The sequence below is a fragment of the Schistocerca serialis genome, chromosome 3 (assembly GCF_023864345.2).
Source record: "Schistocerca serialis cubense isolate TAMUIC-IGC-003099 chromosome 3, iqSchSeri2.2, whole genome shotgun sequence".
Classification (NCBI taxonomy): Eukaryota; Metazoa; Arthropoda; class Insecta; order Orthoptera; family Acrididae; genus Schistocerca; species Schistocerca serialis.
The window spans coordinates 363,940,784-363,959,408 of NC_064640.1; the positions used below are offsets into that span (position 1 = coordinate 363,940,784).

At 42.1% G+C, this 18,625-nt stretch overlaps 1 protein-coding gene across 2 annotated transcripts in view; it reads right to left on the reverse strand.

Moving 5' to 3' along the window:
- LOC126470180 (segment polarity protein dishevelled homolog DVL-3) overlaps positions 1 to 18,625 on the reverse strand; it is a 122,709-nt gene that overhangs the window by 7,019 nt on the left and 97,065 nt on the right. For both annotated transcript variants that reach the window (XM_050097835.1, XM_050097834.1), the window contains exons 11-13: positions 16,486 to 16,620; positions 8,165 to 8,332; positions 7,079 to 7,309 (exon numbers count right to left, since the gene is read on the reverse strand). In XM_050097835.1, coding sequence (XP_049953792.1) covers positions 7,079 to 7,309; positions 8,165 to 8,332; positions 16,486 to 16,620 — 534 coding nt within the window. The remainder of the gene's footprint in view (positions 1 to 7,078; positions 7,310 to 8,164; positions 8,333 to 16,485; positions 16,621 to 18,625) is intronic.

An 18,625-nucleotide genomic window follows, 5' to 3' on the forward strand; every position in this document is an offset into this window, starting at 1 on the left:
CTAATTTGGACATATTCGTGCTAGTTTCATCTGACTCAGGACTGAAGTGTTGGGAGGCAAAAAGAAGAATGTGCGTACTCAATTTTTATGTTTTTTAAAGCTCTTTATATGTACTGAAGAAACTGGGGAATCTCTCTCTCTCTCTCTCTCTCTCAATTGTTTCTGTAAATTCTGTAACATTTAGTATTCAGTAAAGCTGAGTGTTGCTGAAAAGACTTAATGACTTCTGCATGGACAACAGCTTAGTATTAACAGAATGAGTTTTACACTGAGGTAATAACAGAAAAATTGAGATTTTATCTGTAGTATTTTGATTAGCTGTGGCCACCACTAAACCACCTTTATTGGAGTCAACATTAAGCCTAAGAAAAGTAGAACCACAAAAACTAAAAACTAAACTAGAAAAAAAGCCAGTTTCCATTTGCCCATGGTTTTGTAACTTTAATGGAGCATAACTATACTAATGTTGCTTCACATATCAAACAGTATATCAATATTTTGCCAAGTTCCTTAACAACTTAATGGAACATGTTACCATATAATCGGTTACACCATCGTAACTGCAGTTATCTTTAGATGTCTTCAGAAACCGAAATGTGAATATGAAGTTCTGACCAGCAACTACTGAAATATTTTTGAAACTTTAACATCACATCAAGACCATTATACTCAACCACAAAGAATCCAGTAGGAAACCATTTGCATCCTCTTTAAAGAAACCATCCCACCACCATTCAATTGAATAGTTCACAGAAAATATTTAAATCTATGGCCAGATAGGAGAGGAGCGAGGGGGGAGGGGGGGAGGAGCGAGGGGGGAGGGGGGGAGGAGCGAGGGGGAGGGGGGATGAGCAAGGGGGGACGGGGGGAGGGGGTGGAGCAAGGGGGGAGGAGCAAGGGGGGAGGAGCAAGGGGGGAGGGGGTGGAGCAAGGGGGAGGGGGGAGGAGCAAGGGGGAGGGGGAGGAGCAAGGGGGGAGAGGGGAGGAGCAAGGGGGGAAGAGGCAAGGTGAGAGGAGCGAGGGGGGAGGAGCGGGGGGAGGGAGGGGTAGGAGCGAGGGGGGAGGGAGGGGTAGGAGCGAGGGGGAGGGGGTAGGAGCGATGAGGGAGGAGAGAGGGAGGGGGGAGGGAGAAGAGAGGGAGGGAGGGAGGAGAGAGGGAGGGAGGGAGGAGAGAGGGAGGGAGGGAGGAGAGAGGGAGGGAGGAGAGAGGGAGGGAGGAGAGAGGGAGGGAGGAAGGAGAGAGGGAGGGAGGAGAGAGGGAGGGAGGAGAGAGGGAGGGAGGAGAGAGGGAGGGAGGGAGGAGAGAGGGAGGGAGGGAGGAGAGAGGGAGGGAGGGAGGAGAGAGGGAGGGAGGGAGGAGAGAGGGAGGGAGGGAGGAGAGAGGGAGGGAGGGAGGAGAGAGGGAGGGAGGGAGGAGAGAGGGAGGGAGGGAGGAGAGAGGGAGGGAGGGAGGAGAGAGGGAGGGAGGGAGGAGAGAGGGAGGGAGAGAGGAGAGAGGGAGGGAGAGAGGAGAGAGGGAGGGAGAGAGGAGAGAGGGAGGGAGAGAGGAGAGAGGGAGGGAGAGAGGAGAGAGGGAGGGAGAGAGGAGAGAGGGAGGGAGAGAGGAGAGAGGGAGGGAGAGAGGGAGGGAGAGAGGAGAGAGGGAGGGAGAGAGGAGAGAGGGAGGGTGGGAGGAGGAGGGAGGGTGGAGGGAGAGAGGAAGGGAGGAGGGAGGGAGGAGGGTGGGAGGAGGAGGGATGGAGGAGGGAGGGAGGAGGAGGGAGGGAGGAGGAGGGAGGGAGGAGAGAGGGAGGGAGGAGAGAGGGAGGGAGGAGAGAGGGAGGGAGGAGAGAGGGAGGGAGGAGAGAGGGAGGGAGGAGAGAGGGAGGGAGGGAGGGAGGAGAGAGGGAGGGAGGGAGGAGAGAGGGAGGGAGGGAGGAGAGAGGGAGGGAGGGAGGAGAGAGGGAGGGAGAGAGGAGAGAGGGAGGGAGAGAGGAGAGAGGGAGGGAGAGAGGAGAGAGGGAGGGAGAGAGGAGAGAGGGAGGGAGAGAGGAGAGAGGGAGGGAGAGAGGAGAGAGGGAGGGTGGGAGGAGGAGGGAGGGTGGAGGGAGAGAGGGAGGGAGGAGGGAGGGAGGAGGGTGGGAGGAGGAGGGAGGGAGGAGGGAGGGAGGAGGGTGGGAGGAGGGAGGGAGGAGGGAGGGAGGAGGGAGGGAGGAGGGAGGGAGGAGGGAGAGAGGGAGGGAGGGAGGGAGGGAGGGAGGGAGGAGAGAGGGAGGGAGGAGAGAGGGAGGGAGGAGGGAGGGAGGGAGGAGAGAGGGAGGGAGGAGAGAGGGAGGGAGGAGAGAGGGAGGGAGGAGAGAGGGAGGGAGGAGAGAGGGAGGGAGGAGAGAGGGAGGGAGGAGAGAGGGAGGGAGGAGAGAGGGAGGGAGGAGAGAGGGAGGGAGGAGAGAGGGAGGGAGGAGAGAGGGAGGGAGGAGAGAGGGAGGGAGGAGAGAGGGAGGGAGGAGAGAGGGAGGGAGGAGAGAGGGAGGGAGGAGAGAGGGAGGGAGGAGAGAGGGAGGGAGGAGAGAGGGAGGGAGGAGAGAGGGAGGGAGGAGAGAGGGAGGGAGGAGAGAGGGAGGGAGGAGAGAGGGAGGGAGGAGAGAGGGAGGGAGGAGAGAGGGAGGGAGGAGAGAGGGAGGGAGGAGAGAGGGAGGGAGGAGAGAGGGAGAGAAAATCACAAGGTGCAACATCGGGGGATTTGGGAAGGTGTGGAACTGGTTCAAACTTCATGTTTCGCAGAGCCCCTCCAGTTGGATGCGAGTTGTGTGGATGAGTGTTTTCATGTTGCAAGATTAAGGGTGCCAGGCTGCCTCTTACCATGACAAACTCTATGTCAGAGGTGTTTTAGAGTCTCAATGTACTGAGAAGAATTTTCCAGTGCCCTTCGTACCAGATGATCGGTCACATAAAATAAGCGAGCATCCCAAAACACAGTGAAAGAATTTTTTGTGGACAGCTGTATTTTGAACTTCTTTGCCTGAGAAGAAGCGCCCAGTCTTTTTTCTTCTGGGTCACAATTTTGGACCCATGACTTGTCCCCCGTCACAATATTTAAAAATAGGAGAGTCTTGTGCTTCGTCATGGTAGTGCTACATAAGTTGCTCGGAGCATTACAATTGACAACAGTTGTTTCTGTCTTTGAGACAGTGTGGCACCCACTGTACCCAGATTTCATGGAATCCTAATTGTTCAACAATGAAGTCGAAACATTCCTTGGCTATTGTAATATGGTTTGTGATACTGAGTGATTCACCAGTCATTTTGAATCAAATCATCAACAAATTTTCAATGTTTATCGCCTGTGGTAACAATTGGACGTACACTGCACATTTCAACAACAATTATGCCTTTTCCAAGGCAACCACAAAATTTCATTACCCACTGATTTACAGTACATACATCAATGGCACTGTCGCCATGAACACCATTTAACTGAAGATGACTAACTAGGAGTAACTCTTGCAACAGTTAAATATTCACTAACATAATGCTGTTTAACTCTGAATAGACATAGCACACTTGAACACATTTCCATACTTACGATACTCTAAGTACACTGGATGAACACAACACATTCAAACTGTGCATGCATACAGATGACAAAGTTACCTTCCACCTGGTGTGTTTATCAGTCCTTTAAGCCAATTTCCTCAAGCGTAAGTGCGTTACTTTTCAGCCTACCCTCATAAAACCCCAACTGGATACTTCTCGAACAGTGGTAAATCTTTCCTTTTATTCCTTTAGCAACTCGGCCATGGAAACACGGGCAAGAGAATTAGACTTCACTACCGAAGAAATGAAGCAGCACTCCACCACACATCTGCGATTGAAGCAGAGGAGTGTAGACAGGAAACTGTACAGATTTTACCATTTGGCACACCACCAAAGCACAACCTTAGCTGTGAGAAAAGGAACATCTTCACAGAACGTATGTGAACAAGGAAATTGTGATACTGCAAGCAGATAAAGGCAAGGCTATTGTCATTCTGAACAGCACACAATACCAAGACAAGATGAAAAAGGCTTGTTAAATGAACCCATTTACAAAGAACTAAGGCAGACTTCAAGACCAAGATAGTTCCAATGGTGTAGATCTCAATCAAAGACTTGAGAATTAATACCGACACAGCCAAAGATTTGTGCCCAAAACTACAATTCAACCTAAAACTTATGGAGTACAAGAATATGTGAAGGCCACCATTTAAGACCAACACTAAATGACATCAACTCACTTATGTACAACTTGGCAAAGGAAGCCTTGAAATTACAAAATCTTGTTGGCATAAGAGATTGTTACATGAAGAACTTTATGTATGTTACAGAACACACAATGGGGAGAGAATTTTACTAACAGATCTGACAGTTAGCAATGATGTAAAGTCCCTCTTTACCTATATGCCAGCAGATGAAACTCTACATCCTACAGGAGCCTATCCCACCAGACAATTGCAACCCGGTTCAGCTATGTTTGTCAACAAATTACTACAAATGTCAGAGAAAACATGAGTATACAGACAGCATAGCAATGGGTTATCTATCATCCCCATTAGCAGCTGATGCATTCGTGGAGGCCTTTGAAGCAATGAAACTTAATTTTTCTCTGTTACACTTACACTGCTGGTTTAGATACGTAGATAACACAGTCGTCACATGGCGAGTCAGAGCTACACAGGACTATATGAACAGCCTGCACAAGAAGATTCCTTTTTGTGCTTGAGGCAGAGAAACAGGATGCAATTCCATTCATAGATGTGGAAGTAAGGCACATCCAGGGCATAGAGTACACCTGAAGCCAACAAACACACACACACACACACACACACACAAAGTTATTATTAACATGCTGAATCAAACCACTACACAGCACAGAATTCAGCCATCAGCTCGCTGACTAAATGCACATTGCGCCCAAGTGATACAATATAAAATCTGAACTTAAAATGTTGTGAACAACTTTCTTGATGAATGGTTATAACTCACACTGATAAGCAGAGCCAAAAGGCAGCTAGGATGCAGATAAATAGCAGCCAGCAGTGTGCTTACTTTATGTGACGGATTCCAGTAACTAAACAGGACAGCATCTATGCTGAGATGGTGTTCAGCCCATTTTTTACAGTACCCGTAAGATCCAGGATATGTTAGGGTCCACCAAAGACAAGGTAAATGCTCTACACACTGCACTGTGAATGTGGAGAAGTAGATACAAGTGAAACTGGCAGGCCAGTAGCGTATGCATTCAGAAGTTTGAGGGCTACATTCGACTCTGGCAGCACCACAAATCACAGACAGCTGAATACCAGAATGATTACTGTACAAAAATAAAATTTGTTGAGACTTGCATACTTTCTGAGCACCAAGAAGAGGTGAAGTACAAGATCAAGGAGGCCAGGAGGCCACTGAAATATTAAAAAAAATCCTAACAACATGAATACATAACATGGCTATAGGCTTGTGCAACCTGGCTGCCACCCATCAGAGTCTAACAGGCCACTTTAACAGCTTGAGATGGGAGTCACAATAGTCAGAAATTGCCATGGTGCAATTGATGTCCCACATGAGGAGCATACAACCCATTGGCCTTGATAGTTGCCAAATGACAAGAATGATTCCCTTCCACCACAGAAAACCAACTAAATAAAAGTTTCCTCACTCCTTCCCCTACAGCAAACCGAAATATCAACAGTTTTTAAATTATGACAATGTCATGTCCAGTAGAGCACCGTGACAAAATGTAAGTGCACCAATAAACGGGCATCAAATGAAAAAGTATCTTCTACTTAGCACGAACTTATGAATCTTCACACCTGCAAAATGCCCCTTGAAGTACACAAGAAATATGTTTATAGAGCATTAGACTGAAATGTTTTACTTAGGGACAACATACCTTATTTCAGTGTTTTAATGCAATACACAGAAAAATGGCATAATTCAACAAAAGAAATCACTGATATTTCCATCAAGATGACTCAAGAAGTCTGAAGCTGATTCAGACGTGCAAGGAGAAATTTTTTTTGCCTTTGTTGCAAACCACAAAATGTGAGAAAGATTAAAAATACATTGCTACTAGGAGTCCCTATTAATTAATGTCTGCAGCCACATTCTGATAAGACAACATTCCTCACATAGTTCTGTAAATGAACGCACAATCATGCCATGAGGTATTTCGTCTCCTTAGTGGATTTCAGAAAATTAAGCTGGTTATGGCAAGTATTAAACCTACAACCACGAAATAATTTTTTCTCTTAGGTAGCATAATGAGCATCCCTCATTACAATGTATAAAATATGCATTCCTGGTTGATCATAAGACAGTTTCTTAATGATGATTTAATGTTTCACTTATGTAGAAGTAATTAGAGATTAACTCAATGCAGGGCACGGACAAGGTCAGTGAAGATTATTGGCTCTGTTCTTTTAACATGAAACATTCCAGAATTTACCTGAAGAAATTTAAGGTAATTACAAATGATAAATCTGGCTGCTTGGATGGAAATCTGAACCCCACTTGTCCTGAATGCAAGGGTCATTTGACCACGACACAATTTTCCTCAGTCACCACTTGTTACAGCTATATAGTGCATATAACTGTACTATAGCATACACATGTACATTCGCAGATGACTAACAGGAACATAAAAATACAACCCCCCCTACACACACACACACACACACACACACACACACACACACACACAGTCCTTTTACCACACTTGCTATTAATCTATCCATGCGAGTAGTGAGCTTTAACTATGTACACATAATAATAACCAGTATTCAGTATATACAACCAGCTGATTATCTGCTTCTCTGAAATTCACGTCACTCGTCACTGAATTACATGAGAGAGAGAGAGAGAGAGAGAGAGAGAGAGAGAGAGAGAGAGAGAGAGAGAGAGAGAGAGAGAGATTATTGTTCTCACTATTGGGCTGTGAATTTAGTTTAGTACATAATCTAAAAAGCAACTGTTGTATATACCCTATTTTCTTAGGAACCAAATTTGTGCCAATGGTCTTGTACACACTTGTTTTGTACTAGAGATAAAACTAATTTGGTCTTACCTGAGCCACTGTGTACACTGTCTTCTCTCGTGTATCCATACACAGATGGTTCATTGGTATAGTTGAATGGCATAGGTGCATATCCAGAGGCAGTGTGCGGGAGGTAAGTACCCGAATAAGGCATATGGGAGCCACCCCATGAAGCAGGCATTGTATTTGGAGGTGGAAGTGGACCAACAGTATCATGGTCCAAAGATACGCAGTCTTCATGTATTTTCAATGACGACATGGCTGTTGGAAGCAGGAAAGAATAATTACGATTACTTATAAGGCACAAATTAATTAAATCATATACAATGAGATCTGGGGGCAATCATACTGCAGATGTGAGTCAATACATTCAGTAATCTACTGTCTACATTTTTGATGCTCTACTTTAAAACTTCCATTGCCACATGACTTTTGCTGTTTCTCACCGGAGCTCTACACCAATTTCATGGTGATAGCACTAATATGACACGAAAATACAAGAGAAGGCTTTCACAGGTAAGTGTTACATTCAGCAGGAAAATCTGTTGTTCTTTAATTTTTACAACCAAACTATGAAAGAGGAACACAAACTACTCAAGTGTAAGACTTTGTGAAAATTTATTTATTAAATGCTCAATATAATAAATGTTTTAAGGCTTCTACATGAGCAACATTGTAGTACTGTGAGAAAAATAGATTTGGGGAGTCAAATATTTTGATATGTTGTAAGTGGTTGACTGTGAATAGCCAGTGTGTGGTAAAGTGAGAGATGATGCACAAAGTCGCAAATATTTCAAGGTGAAAATTAATCTTATGATACCACACATTAAAGGTGTACAAATATGATTAATAATGACATGGCAAATCTAAATTCCACATTAAACTTAAGTCTTTATCCTATGTATTATCTCAAATGGTAAGGAGAAATGTATGCAGCACATGAATTATATTCTCGAAGTAAAATTTGATCTTTCGTGACATGAAGGTAAAAGCTACTTACTCACATGTATTGCAAAACAAACATTAATTTTCACATAACTCATGAGAACAACAACAAAATAATGTTGATGGAGAAGTGGTGGTTAACTAAATTTCAAGACTATCAGGAATACCAACCTGTACAGACATCACCAAAAACATAGTAACATTGTTCTGAAAACGTAATCTTGTTAACAGTATGCCTTATGTATCCAGCTTTGAGCATTTGAGATGCATATTTACGAGCATCTCGTCTATCAATGAAACCCTCTACATGACTATGAAGCCAATCAACGACGTCACAACCTGAAACAAAAAATGTTTTCCTTACATTTGCAGTAAACAGATTCTATTGATTATGACAACATACAAATGAACACCAAATTCATAATTCCAATAATTGTTTCTCTCATGAATCCTGAAAAACTTTCTAATTAAATCTGTCTATTTTAGGAGCTGTTTGTAAATGTCACTACAGCAACTGGAAAATAATCCCCATTGAGTTCAAGGAATTTGGTGTAATGGGACATTATATCTTCTTTCAAAAAATTGTTTCCAATTTTGCTTCATATTCGTTCACACCACATATGAGGTTTCATTTGGCAGAATTTGCTTCCACACAGCCTTTTTCTTATAGTTAGGCTACTAAAAACGGTGAAATGGTACAAACGTGAGGAATAGAGTGAGTAGGGCACTAATATAAAAGTCTGCTTCATGCAATTTTTTGACATCAGAGCAACCAATGTGTAAGCAAATACATTACCTTGCTGCTGGAGCATCAGTGAATCATTGTGATATCTTGTGAGTTTCAAACACACAGTTGCCTTAACCTTGCACATCTCACTCAATGACATACCAGATGTGTTCAATAGGACTGCAATTAGGCAACACACACACACACACACACACACACACACACACACACACACACACACACACGCACGAACACAATTTTCATACTTTGAGCACCCAGTGGCAATGTTCTTGTGACCATGTTAATCCGTGTGCCATTTGATCATGATAGCCAATGCCAACCTATTGCTGACCCTTTAGGGCCCAGCAGACGACTCTGGCAGCGGCAGTTTTCCCCAAATTGAGGTATTTGTGGTGCACTCTTGACATGTCATCTGAAAACCACAGTGTCTCCTCAGCTTCAGATTGAGTGTCTCCTGTGTTGGGCACTTACGGCCTGAATGTGAACACGTACATTGATATCGTGTATCTTGACATCCCTATGAGCAACTGTGTCACATAGACAGCCAGTACAAGAGCTGATGTTATGCCAGAATGTGACATTCCATTCTTAGTGATGATTGGGAGTCCACCTTCCTCTCCCTCATAAGACCACTGCCCCCCCCCCCCCCAAAAAAAAATCCATCTCTAATTCAGTTATGATGGCACATCCCACACCATATGAATTTATCTATGAGGTTCATTCAAATGAAACCTGGTCAGAGCATCTACCTCTGACTTACACGTAAGGTGGCACCACTGTGGCTACACGCCGAAGTGCAGGTAGTCACACAAGTTATCGTCCAATATCGAACATGCAGGCGCGTAAGCAGGAACAACGAGGAGTGATTCGATTTTTGGTGGCGGAGGGAGTTGGATGCCTTGAAATGTATCGACGGATGAAGGCTGTGTATGGTGAGTACAGTCCGATTCCTTCAAGTGTTGTGGAATGTCGCAAACGATTCCTTGAGGGGCGAGAGTCACTGGAAGACGATGATGATCTTGGAGAGATGCATCGTGTCATCACACACGAAATGGTTGTGGAAGTGAATGCTTTAGTCTTTGACAACCACAGAATCACCATGGATGAGATCCATCGGTTACTAGGTATTAGCGTGTGCACACCCACACCATAATGCATCAACACTTGAAGTTTTGAAAAATCTGTGCACAGTGGGTTTCCCACCAACTGACCGCCGAGCAGTGCAATACTCGAATTGCGCTGTATTTGAGTCATCTGCAACATTACCAGGAGGAGGAATACAGCTTTCTGTCGGATTCTGTCGCAGGTGACGAAACACAGTGTCCCAATTTTGAACCGGAAAGCAAGTGTCCAAGCAAGCAGTGGTAACATGCAACTTCACCACCCGCAAAGAAACCAAAGGCTGTGCACACCAGTTCTGGGAAGGTCATGATGTAGTCCTTTTTTGACCACAAGGACCCACTGCTTGTCAAGTTCCTGGAAAGGGGAACCACCATCAATGCCCAGCGTTATCAAGCCAGTTTACAGAACCTTAGACAAGCAATCAAGTCTAAACACCAAGGCATGTTGAGCAATGGCATTATCCTCCTGCATGATAATGCCCGCCCACACATGGCCAATGCGGTGAAGACGACAATGCAGCAGTTTTAGTGGGAAACTGCTGGAGTATCCACTGTACAGACCTGACATTTCACCGAGTGACTTTCATGTGTTTGGGCCTCTAAAACAAGCTATTCACGGACATCGATTCACAATGGATGATGAAGTGTGTGACTGGGTCCAGGCCTGGATCCGACGGCAGCCTACTAGCTTCGTCAAGGATGGAATCGACTGGCTAGTGTCACATTGGGATAAATGTGCCAACAGTTTTCACAGTTTTTTTTGAGAATGTGTATAGTGTATAACTACATTTTTGAGTTAATAAAATCGTTACCGTTGCTTTACACTAGTGACCAGGTTTAATTTGAATGCCCCTAGTAATACTGAATAGGCATAGGACACTGACTGACTGGGTGACGAGGTTCACAAACATGACAGTCATTAGACTGATGAAATGTACAGCTGTAGTCTGGGGATATAAAGCACTAACACATCTGTGATTAATTTGAGGAACTATAATTGCACCGTATGTATGAACACAATCTTTCAAAAACAGCACTTCCTATATATTTTCTGGCCACATGTCACCAGTCAAGCGATTACCAAAGAGAGACAACACTGTGACAACAGTGAAGCTAACTGAACAACCCTCCATTTTTAAGCTGTCAAAACCAGGATACAGGTAATGTGTCAAATACCTAGACAATTTCCAGTTGTTCATTTCTAGCAGTTACAAGAAGAAGTGAAATTACCACCAGTAATGTCAGCATAAGAAGATATAGTCTGGGAAATGCACTTTAAGATCAGTCTTTGTGTAGTTTAATACACCCTTCACTATAAATAAAACAAATCCAACACAGAAAAATTCCAAAATCAGTTAGAGACATATGTAACCCACAGAGAACAGAATTAAGAGAAAAACTTTCTAGAAAAAGTTCATATAAAAACAAATTACATGTAACATATCCTTAATTTTATATTCAAATTTGAAATAAGTGAAATAAACTGTGTGTTATGTGGATCAGTTATGTAAACTCAGACTCGCGGATCAGGTACTTTACAACCTAAACCACCCAGTCTGTTTAATATACAGTGAAGTTGCTGGATGATCGTAAGTTTATTATGAAATTATTACCAAGGCACTGCCTTGCTAACTTAGCTTTCTCCTGAATTAGTTTATCATCCGCTCATTATATAGGTCCCACTTTGCAAAAAGACTACCCATTTTAAAAGCATATCAAGATTGGAGTACTTTGCAACTTTTACTTTGCATACAGACAGCTCCTATTATAATTTGAATTGCTCACATGAAGTTACAGGCATTTCTGTCTGTAATTCACACTTTCTAACGTGAAAGCACACTTCACTTAAAATTTCTAGAAAAAAAATTATTGGAGCAATGCATATTGCAACTATCAAAAACTGAATCATTTACTTTATAATACTCATACAAAAAGAGAATTTAGTGTACATTCCATCCAACAACTAAGTTTTCTGTCACAACAAAAACCTACAAATTTATGCTCCTGACATTTGAGAAATGTTACAAAGTATGATGATGGAAGCCACTGTTGGGCTTCTCCATCGTCACAAAATTCTTGGAATATCATATGACTTAAGGTATATGCCATGGAGAACTTGGACGGAAAAAGCTTTATTACACAAGTGAACAAATACAGAAATGTACACAAAACACAGCACAGTTACAGAAGGTATGTTAGAATGTGTACACTAATCTTCAAGGAGGAAGGAAGATTAGGGTTTAATGTCCCATTGACATTGATGTCATTACAGATGGACCAATCTTCAATCTATTTTTGAGATGTGTGTGTGCATTTATACTCTGAGCACACAGCAGGCATGATCTCAAAGTGAAATTCAGCAATTGTGCAGGTTACAAAACTTTAATGAACTCTCTGGCTTTCCAGACCATGGCAGAACGACTTCCTGAAACATGGTGGCTAATACACTGTTTGACAATTTCTACAGAACAACCAATAATTGCTACATAACACCTGACCAATGACAGTAAAAGGAACTGTACAGGGTGGGACATGGTAACTGCAGCAAAGACTGTACACAGACACATTGCACGCATTCGCACGTCACGCAGTACGGTGTTTGATGAAGGTTGTTGTGGGAACGAATAGTTTGACATCAGTTGATTGCTTACAACTGTGGGATGAGCAGTTGGACAGTCTGCAGCCAGCCAAAGTGTCACTACTGTGGCCATGGTAATGAGTGTGTCCAATGTCTTCTTACAATTAAAAACAGCTGCTGAAGGTGGAAATGCTATTAGAAAGCATGTTGGTGGTTGCAGATGGACCACTACATCATCAGACAATCGATATGTAGCCCTAGTGGCAAAAAGGAACAGACATTTCACTCCTATGCAGATAGGTGCAGACCTTGCAGCTGCTACTGGTACATATGTCTCTGCCAGAACTATTTCATAGTGATTAAATCAGACTGGTTTGTATGCTCAGAAGCCTGATAAATGCATCCCACTTCAACCACACCATCGTGAAAGAGTTTGTCAGTGAAGGGACCATGTTGTTCGGGGGTCAGCAACAATGGTCCAGAGTAATGTTCTCCAACGAATCCTGCTTCACTGTGGCAAGTGATTCTGGCCACCAGTTAGTGTGGGGAGAGAAGGAAAGCTGTTACAAACCACAGAACGTTATTGAACCTCATCGCTACGGCCTAGGCCTTGAAGTGTGGTTGCAGGCTTTATGCATAATGGCCAAATGCTGATGCGTATCTTTACATGAGATACCATTATAGCACCGCACTATTGCAGTGATTGTGTCTGTCTATTTAGGGGTGTGGCAGGTAGTGACTTTCTGCTTATGGATGGCAATGCCCACCCAAACAGGACCACTGAGGTGTTGAACACATAGGAAAGTAAAGAAATTCAACATAAGGAATGGCCTTCATACTCCCTGGACCTAAATGCTATAGAGCACAGGTGTGAAGCTCTTGTCAGACGTGTTTCTTAATGAACATCTACTCCCTGAACAGTGCAGGAACTGAAAACTGCCTTAAGAGAGAAATGGGACAATATCCCCCGAGAACTCTTCACCAGTTTAGTAGCCAGCATGAATAACAGGTGCAAAATGTGCATTAGTGCCAGAGGAGGGTACATTCGTTATTGAGTATCCAATATCAGTGGTGCACATTATACATGAAAATTGCACCGTGTTGAAATTACAAAGTATATAACAAGAATATGATAGAGGGAAACATTCCACATGGGAAAAATATATCTAAAAACAAAGATGATGTAACTTACCAAACGAAAGTGTTGGTATGTTGATAGAGACACACACACACACACACACACACACACACACACACACACCTCATGTTTCTCTGGAATGAAACGTCCTGTGCATATTCTTGTACTATCAATTTAATTTATCAGTTGTTTTCAGTGAGATACTTACATTTTTAAGAATAACACTGATTTTAAACCATATCCCCAACTTTGTAAGCAAAGTTGCGCTACGAGAAACTGTACAATTAGACATCCTCTTACTCGCTTCACTACCAATTCAATATTTACTTGAAAAATAGCAAGCATAACACACACCCTCACAAAAAAGCAACATTACTTCTGGATTGTATCTAGTTAAAACTTCCAGCCAGCAACTGTCTACTTATTGTCACAGCTGGTAGCCCTGATTGGTCATGTTTTGCTAGGGAAATCTGAATACAATCCATTGTGTATTTTGCGTACACGAGCACGCAAAATGCAAAACTCCTGTGTTCTTCAGTCAACTGTCACTACCACATTAGTACTGCTGAACACAAGACAAGATACCCGACACCACATGCTTGGTGTAGTTTTGGATGTTTGGCCAAATAAATGTTTTCATTTTTATGCACAATTTTTCAAAAAAATAACAAGCCATCTTCAACACTGGGTTCTTCCAGCAATGAACTTCCATGTGCTCAATACTTTGAGACAACTGACCACATGACATAAAAACTATGAAACTGTAAGTGAATAAGAATATACAGGGTGTATCATAATTAATGACATAAATGCATAAGTTGAAAGTATGATACTAGAAGCAAAAAAGTCTCAGTAAACATGGAGTCGAAAATGCATACCTTAAGAGCTACGAGCAATTTTTCATCTTCGATATTATGAAACAAATCTCTTCTATTGCAAGTTCTTTGCTTTCCATATTTTGGGAAGTGGTAGTATGGACCAAAATAAGAAAAAAATGCACAGCAAACATGTGCTCTAAAACACATACCTTACAAGTTACGAGCACTTTATCATTAGAAGAGTTGTGTTTCAAAGTAGCAAGGATGAACAAGTGCTCATAGCTCTTAAGGAATGCATTTTAGAGCACATGTTTACTGGACTTTTTTCTTCTTTCTTGCTTTGGTCCATACTACCAGTTCCCAAAATATGGAAAGCAAACAACTTCCAGTAGAAAAGATTTGTTTCACAGTATCGAAGATGAGAAGTTGCTCGTAGTTCTGAAGGTATGCGTTTTCGACCATATGTTTACTGAGACATTTTTGTTTCTAGTATTGTATACTTTCAACTGTATGCGTTTACACCATTAATTATGATACACCCTGTATATACTTAAACTTTCTTTTGCTGAACATGTCAAAGTGCTTCCAAATTTTCAAATACAGTACTTTCCCCATGGGCTTTAGAACATGTAATGAGAAGAAAAGTGGAACATTAGTTTGTGATCTGCGTCATCGTCCTTTTTTTTATTTTTTTTTTTTATTTTTACGGTGCTATGCTACCGTAAATTTAATTCTGTATCTGAATATGCACTAACATGAGGAAGTGTTAAATGTGTGTTCCAAGAAGTTACTTAATTTTTCTGATCAGGCTTTTCATTTTGGCTAGAAATATTATCTACACTTTTTAATCCTTTGCTTTATAATGCTTTAAAAGTTTTCCTTACTCCACTTTCAGTTATGTAAGACACACTTACCTTTTCTTTTTACTATTCTTTGGGTTCTTTCCTATTAGTCCATTACGGGAAAGCTCCTTCAAATGATGTTGCAATTTCTTCACTAAATAATTGGTACAGTAACTGACATCTCTTTCATTACAACCAAGTTTCTAGTCTACATTTTGGACACATGATTTGAAGTGTCATCAATGGGATACAGTTTTATTCTGTCAAATATTTGTGTTGTTAACAGTGAGCCTCAGTTTATCACAGAGAGAGAGCACTCAGAACTTTATTAATGGTGATATTTATTTTGTTTTGGCCTATAAATCCACTGTCAATTAGAGTGCTTATACCTGGAGTTATTCCAGAGGGAAAATTGACTATAAGAACCTGTTCTGTCTAGCAACTGGAATGTGTGGGGAAATTTACTGTAAAGTTTCCAAGCAATGACATTTATCTTAGATTTAAACAAACAGATCAAGATTCCCCAACAGTATTCATACATTGTTACAATTACATAGCTAGAACTATTTACAGACAACCCAAAGGCACATGCTTCAAAACATTGCTCCAAACACAAAACCTCCAATCAAATGTGTTACATTTGACAAAGTTTTTAACATAGGTAGCAACATGTCCACCTTCCCTGTGATCTCTACAATTTGACGTATACTGTAGCAGTCTCTCAAGATCTGAACACATGAGGTAATAAATGAAAAACCGTGACTAGGGATGGTCTATAGCCTGAAGTTCATGGATGTAGACTGGTTTCATTTAGCTTTTATACATACCTCTAATATTTTAGAGCTAATAGTCAATGACTTCAGAGATGTAGCTTCATTGAATGTTTTCACTAGCCAGTTGTTTAGAAAACGCAAGCCTCAAACAAAACTTTACAACACTATATACTTAAAAGCACAATTAAAACTTTATTTATTGATTGTGCAAACACATTTTCTTAAACTGCTTGTCACAGGAAAGAAAACCTGATACATATATATAAGGTCTTCATAATATTTATGAGAGAGACAATAAACACTGCTGAGTTTGAATGACACACAAATAATTCTATAGTCTGACAGACTTTCCTGCTGTAAATGCTCCTTTTTTTTGGCAGCTGAGAAATGAACACCTCTCATCTATTACAAAGATTAAAAGTGTTATTTTTACTTTCACTACAGATACATTAAAATAAAGTATTTCATACAAACCTATGAATGCATTGGGTATTGTAATTTTCAGCCACATCCTGTCTCTAATTTCCAGGCCAGAATCAGGTCGTGCCATTGCTCTGACAATTACTGACATGTCTGTGTTAACTGAGAGCTGAAGATCCTCAAAAGGGCCTGCAAATATAAAATTTATTCGATAAAAGAAACACAGATTTATGAGAGCTTACACACCAGGCAAATGGTTTCCATTATGGTGCTTTACACAGACTTGCACACAGGGGAGGTAGGCAGCCATAATTTGGTTATAGTGTTAGAATTCAGGGCCCAAAATGAAACTGCACTGTGCACCTATTCCCTATTTATGATCAGAATGTACAAAAGCCTTTTTTCCAGGACTCCTCGAAAACATTTAAATACACAAGAAAATGGAATGCATACAGAGTTGCACCAATAAAATAGAAAACAGGAAAATCAGCAATTAAAATGCCGACCTAAATAAAGTTCAAGGGCAATCATAATTCTATCAAAAAGAAAATTAGCTTTCTACATCTACATTGATACTCCGCAAGCCACCCAACGGTGTGTGGTGGAGGGCACTTTACGTGCCACTGTCATTACCTCCCTTTCCTGTTCCAGTCGCGTATGGTTCGCAGGAAGAACGACTGTCTGAAAGCCTCCGTGCGCGCTCTAATCTCTCTAATTTTACATTCGTGATCTCCTCGGGAGGTATAAGTAGGGGGAAGCAATATATTCGATACCTCATCCAGAAACGCACCCTCTCGAAACCTGGCGAGCAAGCTACACCGCGATGCAGAGCGCCTCTCTTGCAGAGTCTGCCACTTGAGTTTATTAAACATCTCCGTAACGCTATCACGGTTACCAAATAACCCTGTGACGAAACGCGCCGCTCTTCTTTGGATCTTTTCTATCTCCTCCGTCAAACCGATCTGGTACGGATCCCACACTGATGAGCAATACTCAAGTATAGGTCGAACGAGTGTTTTGTAAGCCACCTCCTTTGTTGATGGACTACATTTTCTAAGCACTCTCCCAATGAATCTCAACCTGGTACCCGCCTTACCAACAATTAATTTTATATGATCATTCCACTTCAAATCGTTCCGCACGCATACTCCCAGATATTTTACAGAAGTAACTGCTACCAGTGTTTGTTCCGCTATCATATAATCATACAATAAAGGATCCTTCTTTCTATGTATTCGCAATACATTACATTTGTCTATGTTAAGGGTCAGTTGCCACTCCCTGCACCAAGTGCCTATCCGCTGCAGATCTTCCTGTATTGCACTACAATTTTCTAATGCTGCAACTTCTCTGTATACTACAGCATCATCCGCGAAAAGCCGCATGGAACTTCCGACACTATCTACTAGGTCAATTATATATATTGTGAAAAGCAATGGTCCCATAACACTCCCCTGCGGCACGCCAGAGGTTACTTTAACGTCTGTAGACGTCTCTCCATTGATAACAACATGCTGTGTTCTGTTTGCTAAAAACTCTTCAATCCAGCCACACAGCTGGTCTGATATTCCGTAGGCTCTTACTTTGTTTATCAGGCGACAGTGCGGAACTGTATCGAATGCCTTCTGGAAGTCAAGAAAAATAGCATCTACCTGGGAGCCTGTATCTAATATTTTCTGGGTCTCACGAACAAATAAAGCGAGTTGGGTCTCACACGATCGCTGTTTCCGGAATCCATGTTGATTCCTACATAGTAGATTCTGGGTTTCCAGAAATGACATGATACGCGAGCAAAAAACATGTTCTAAAATTCTACAACAGATCGACGTCAGAGATATAGGTCTATAGTTTTGCGCATCTGCTCGACGACCCTTCTTGAAGACTGGGACTATCTGTGCTCTTTTCCAATCATTTGGAACACTCCGTTCCTCTAGAGACTTGCGGTACACGGCTGTTAGAAGGGGGGCAAGTTCTTTCGCAAGTTCACACACATATGGACACATAAAGAAGGCAAACCTCACGCACACACGACCGCTATCCAGAGTGGGCACAGATAGTGGTCATGTGTGCAGTAAATGTGCCTGCTTGTGCCTGTGTGTGTTTTCTCTTCTTTTCTGAAGAAGGCTTTGGCCAAAAGCTCAGTATGTAACAGTCTATTTGTTGCCGCCATCTGCAACTCAACATGTCATCTGAA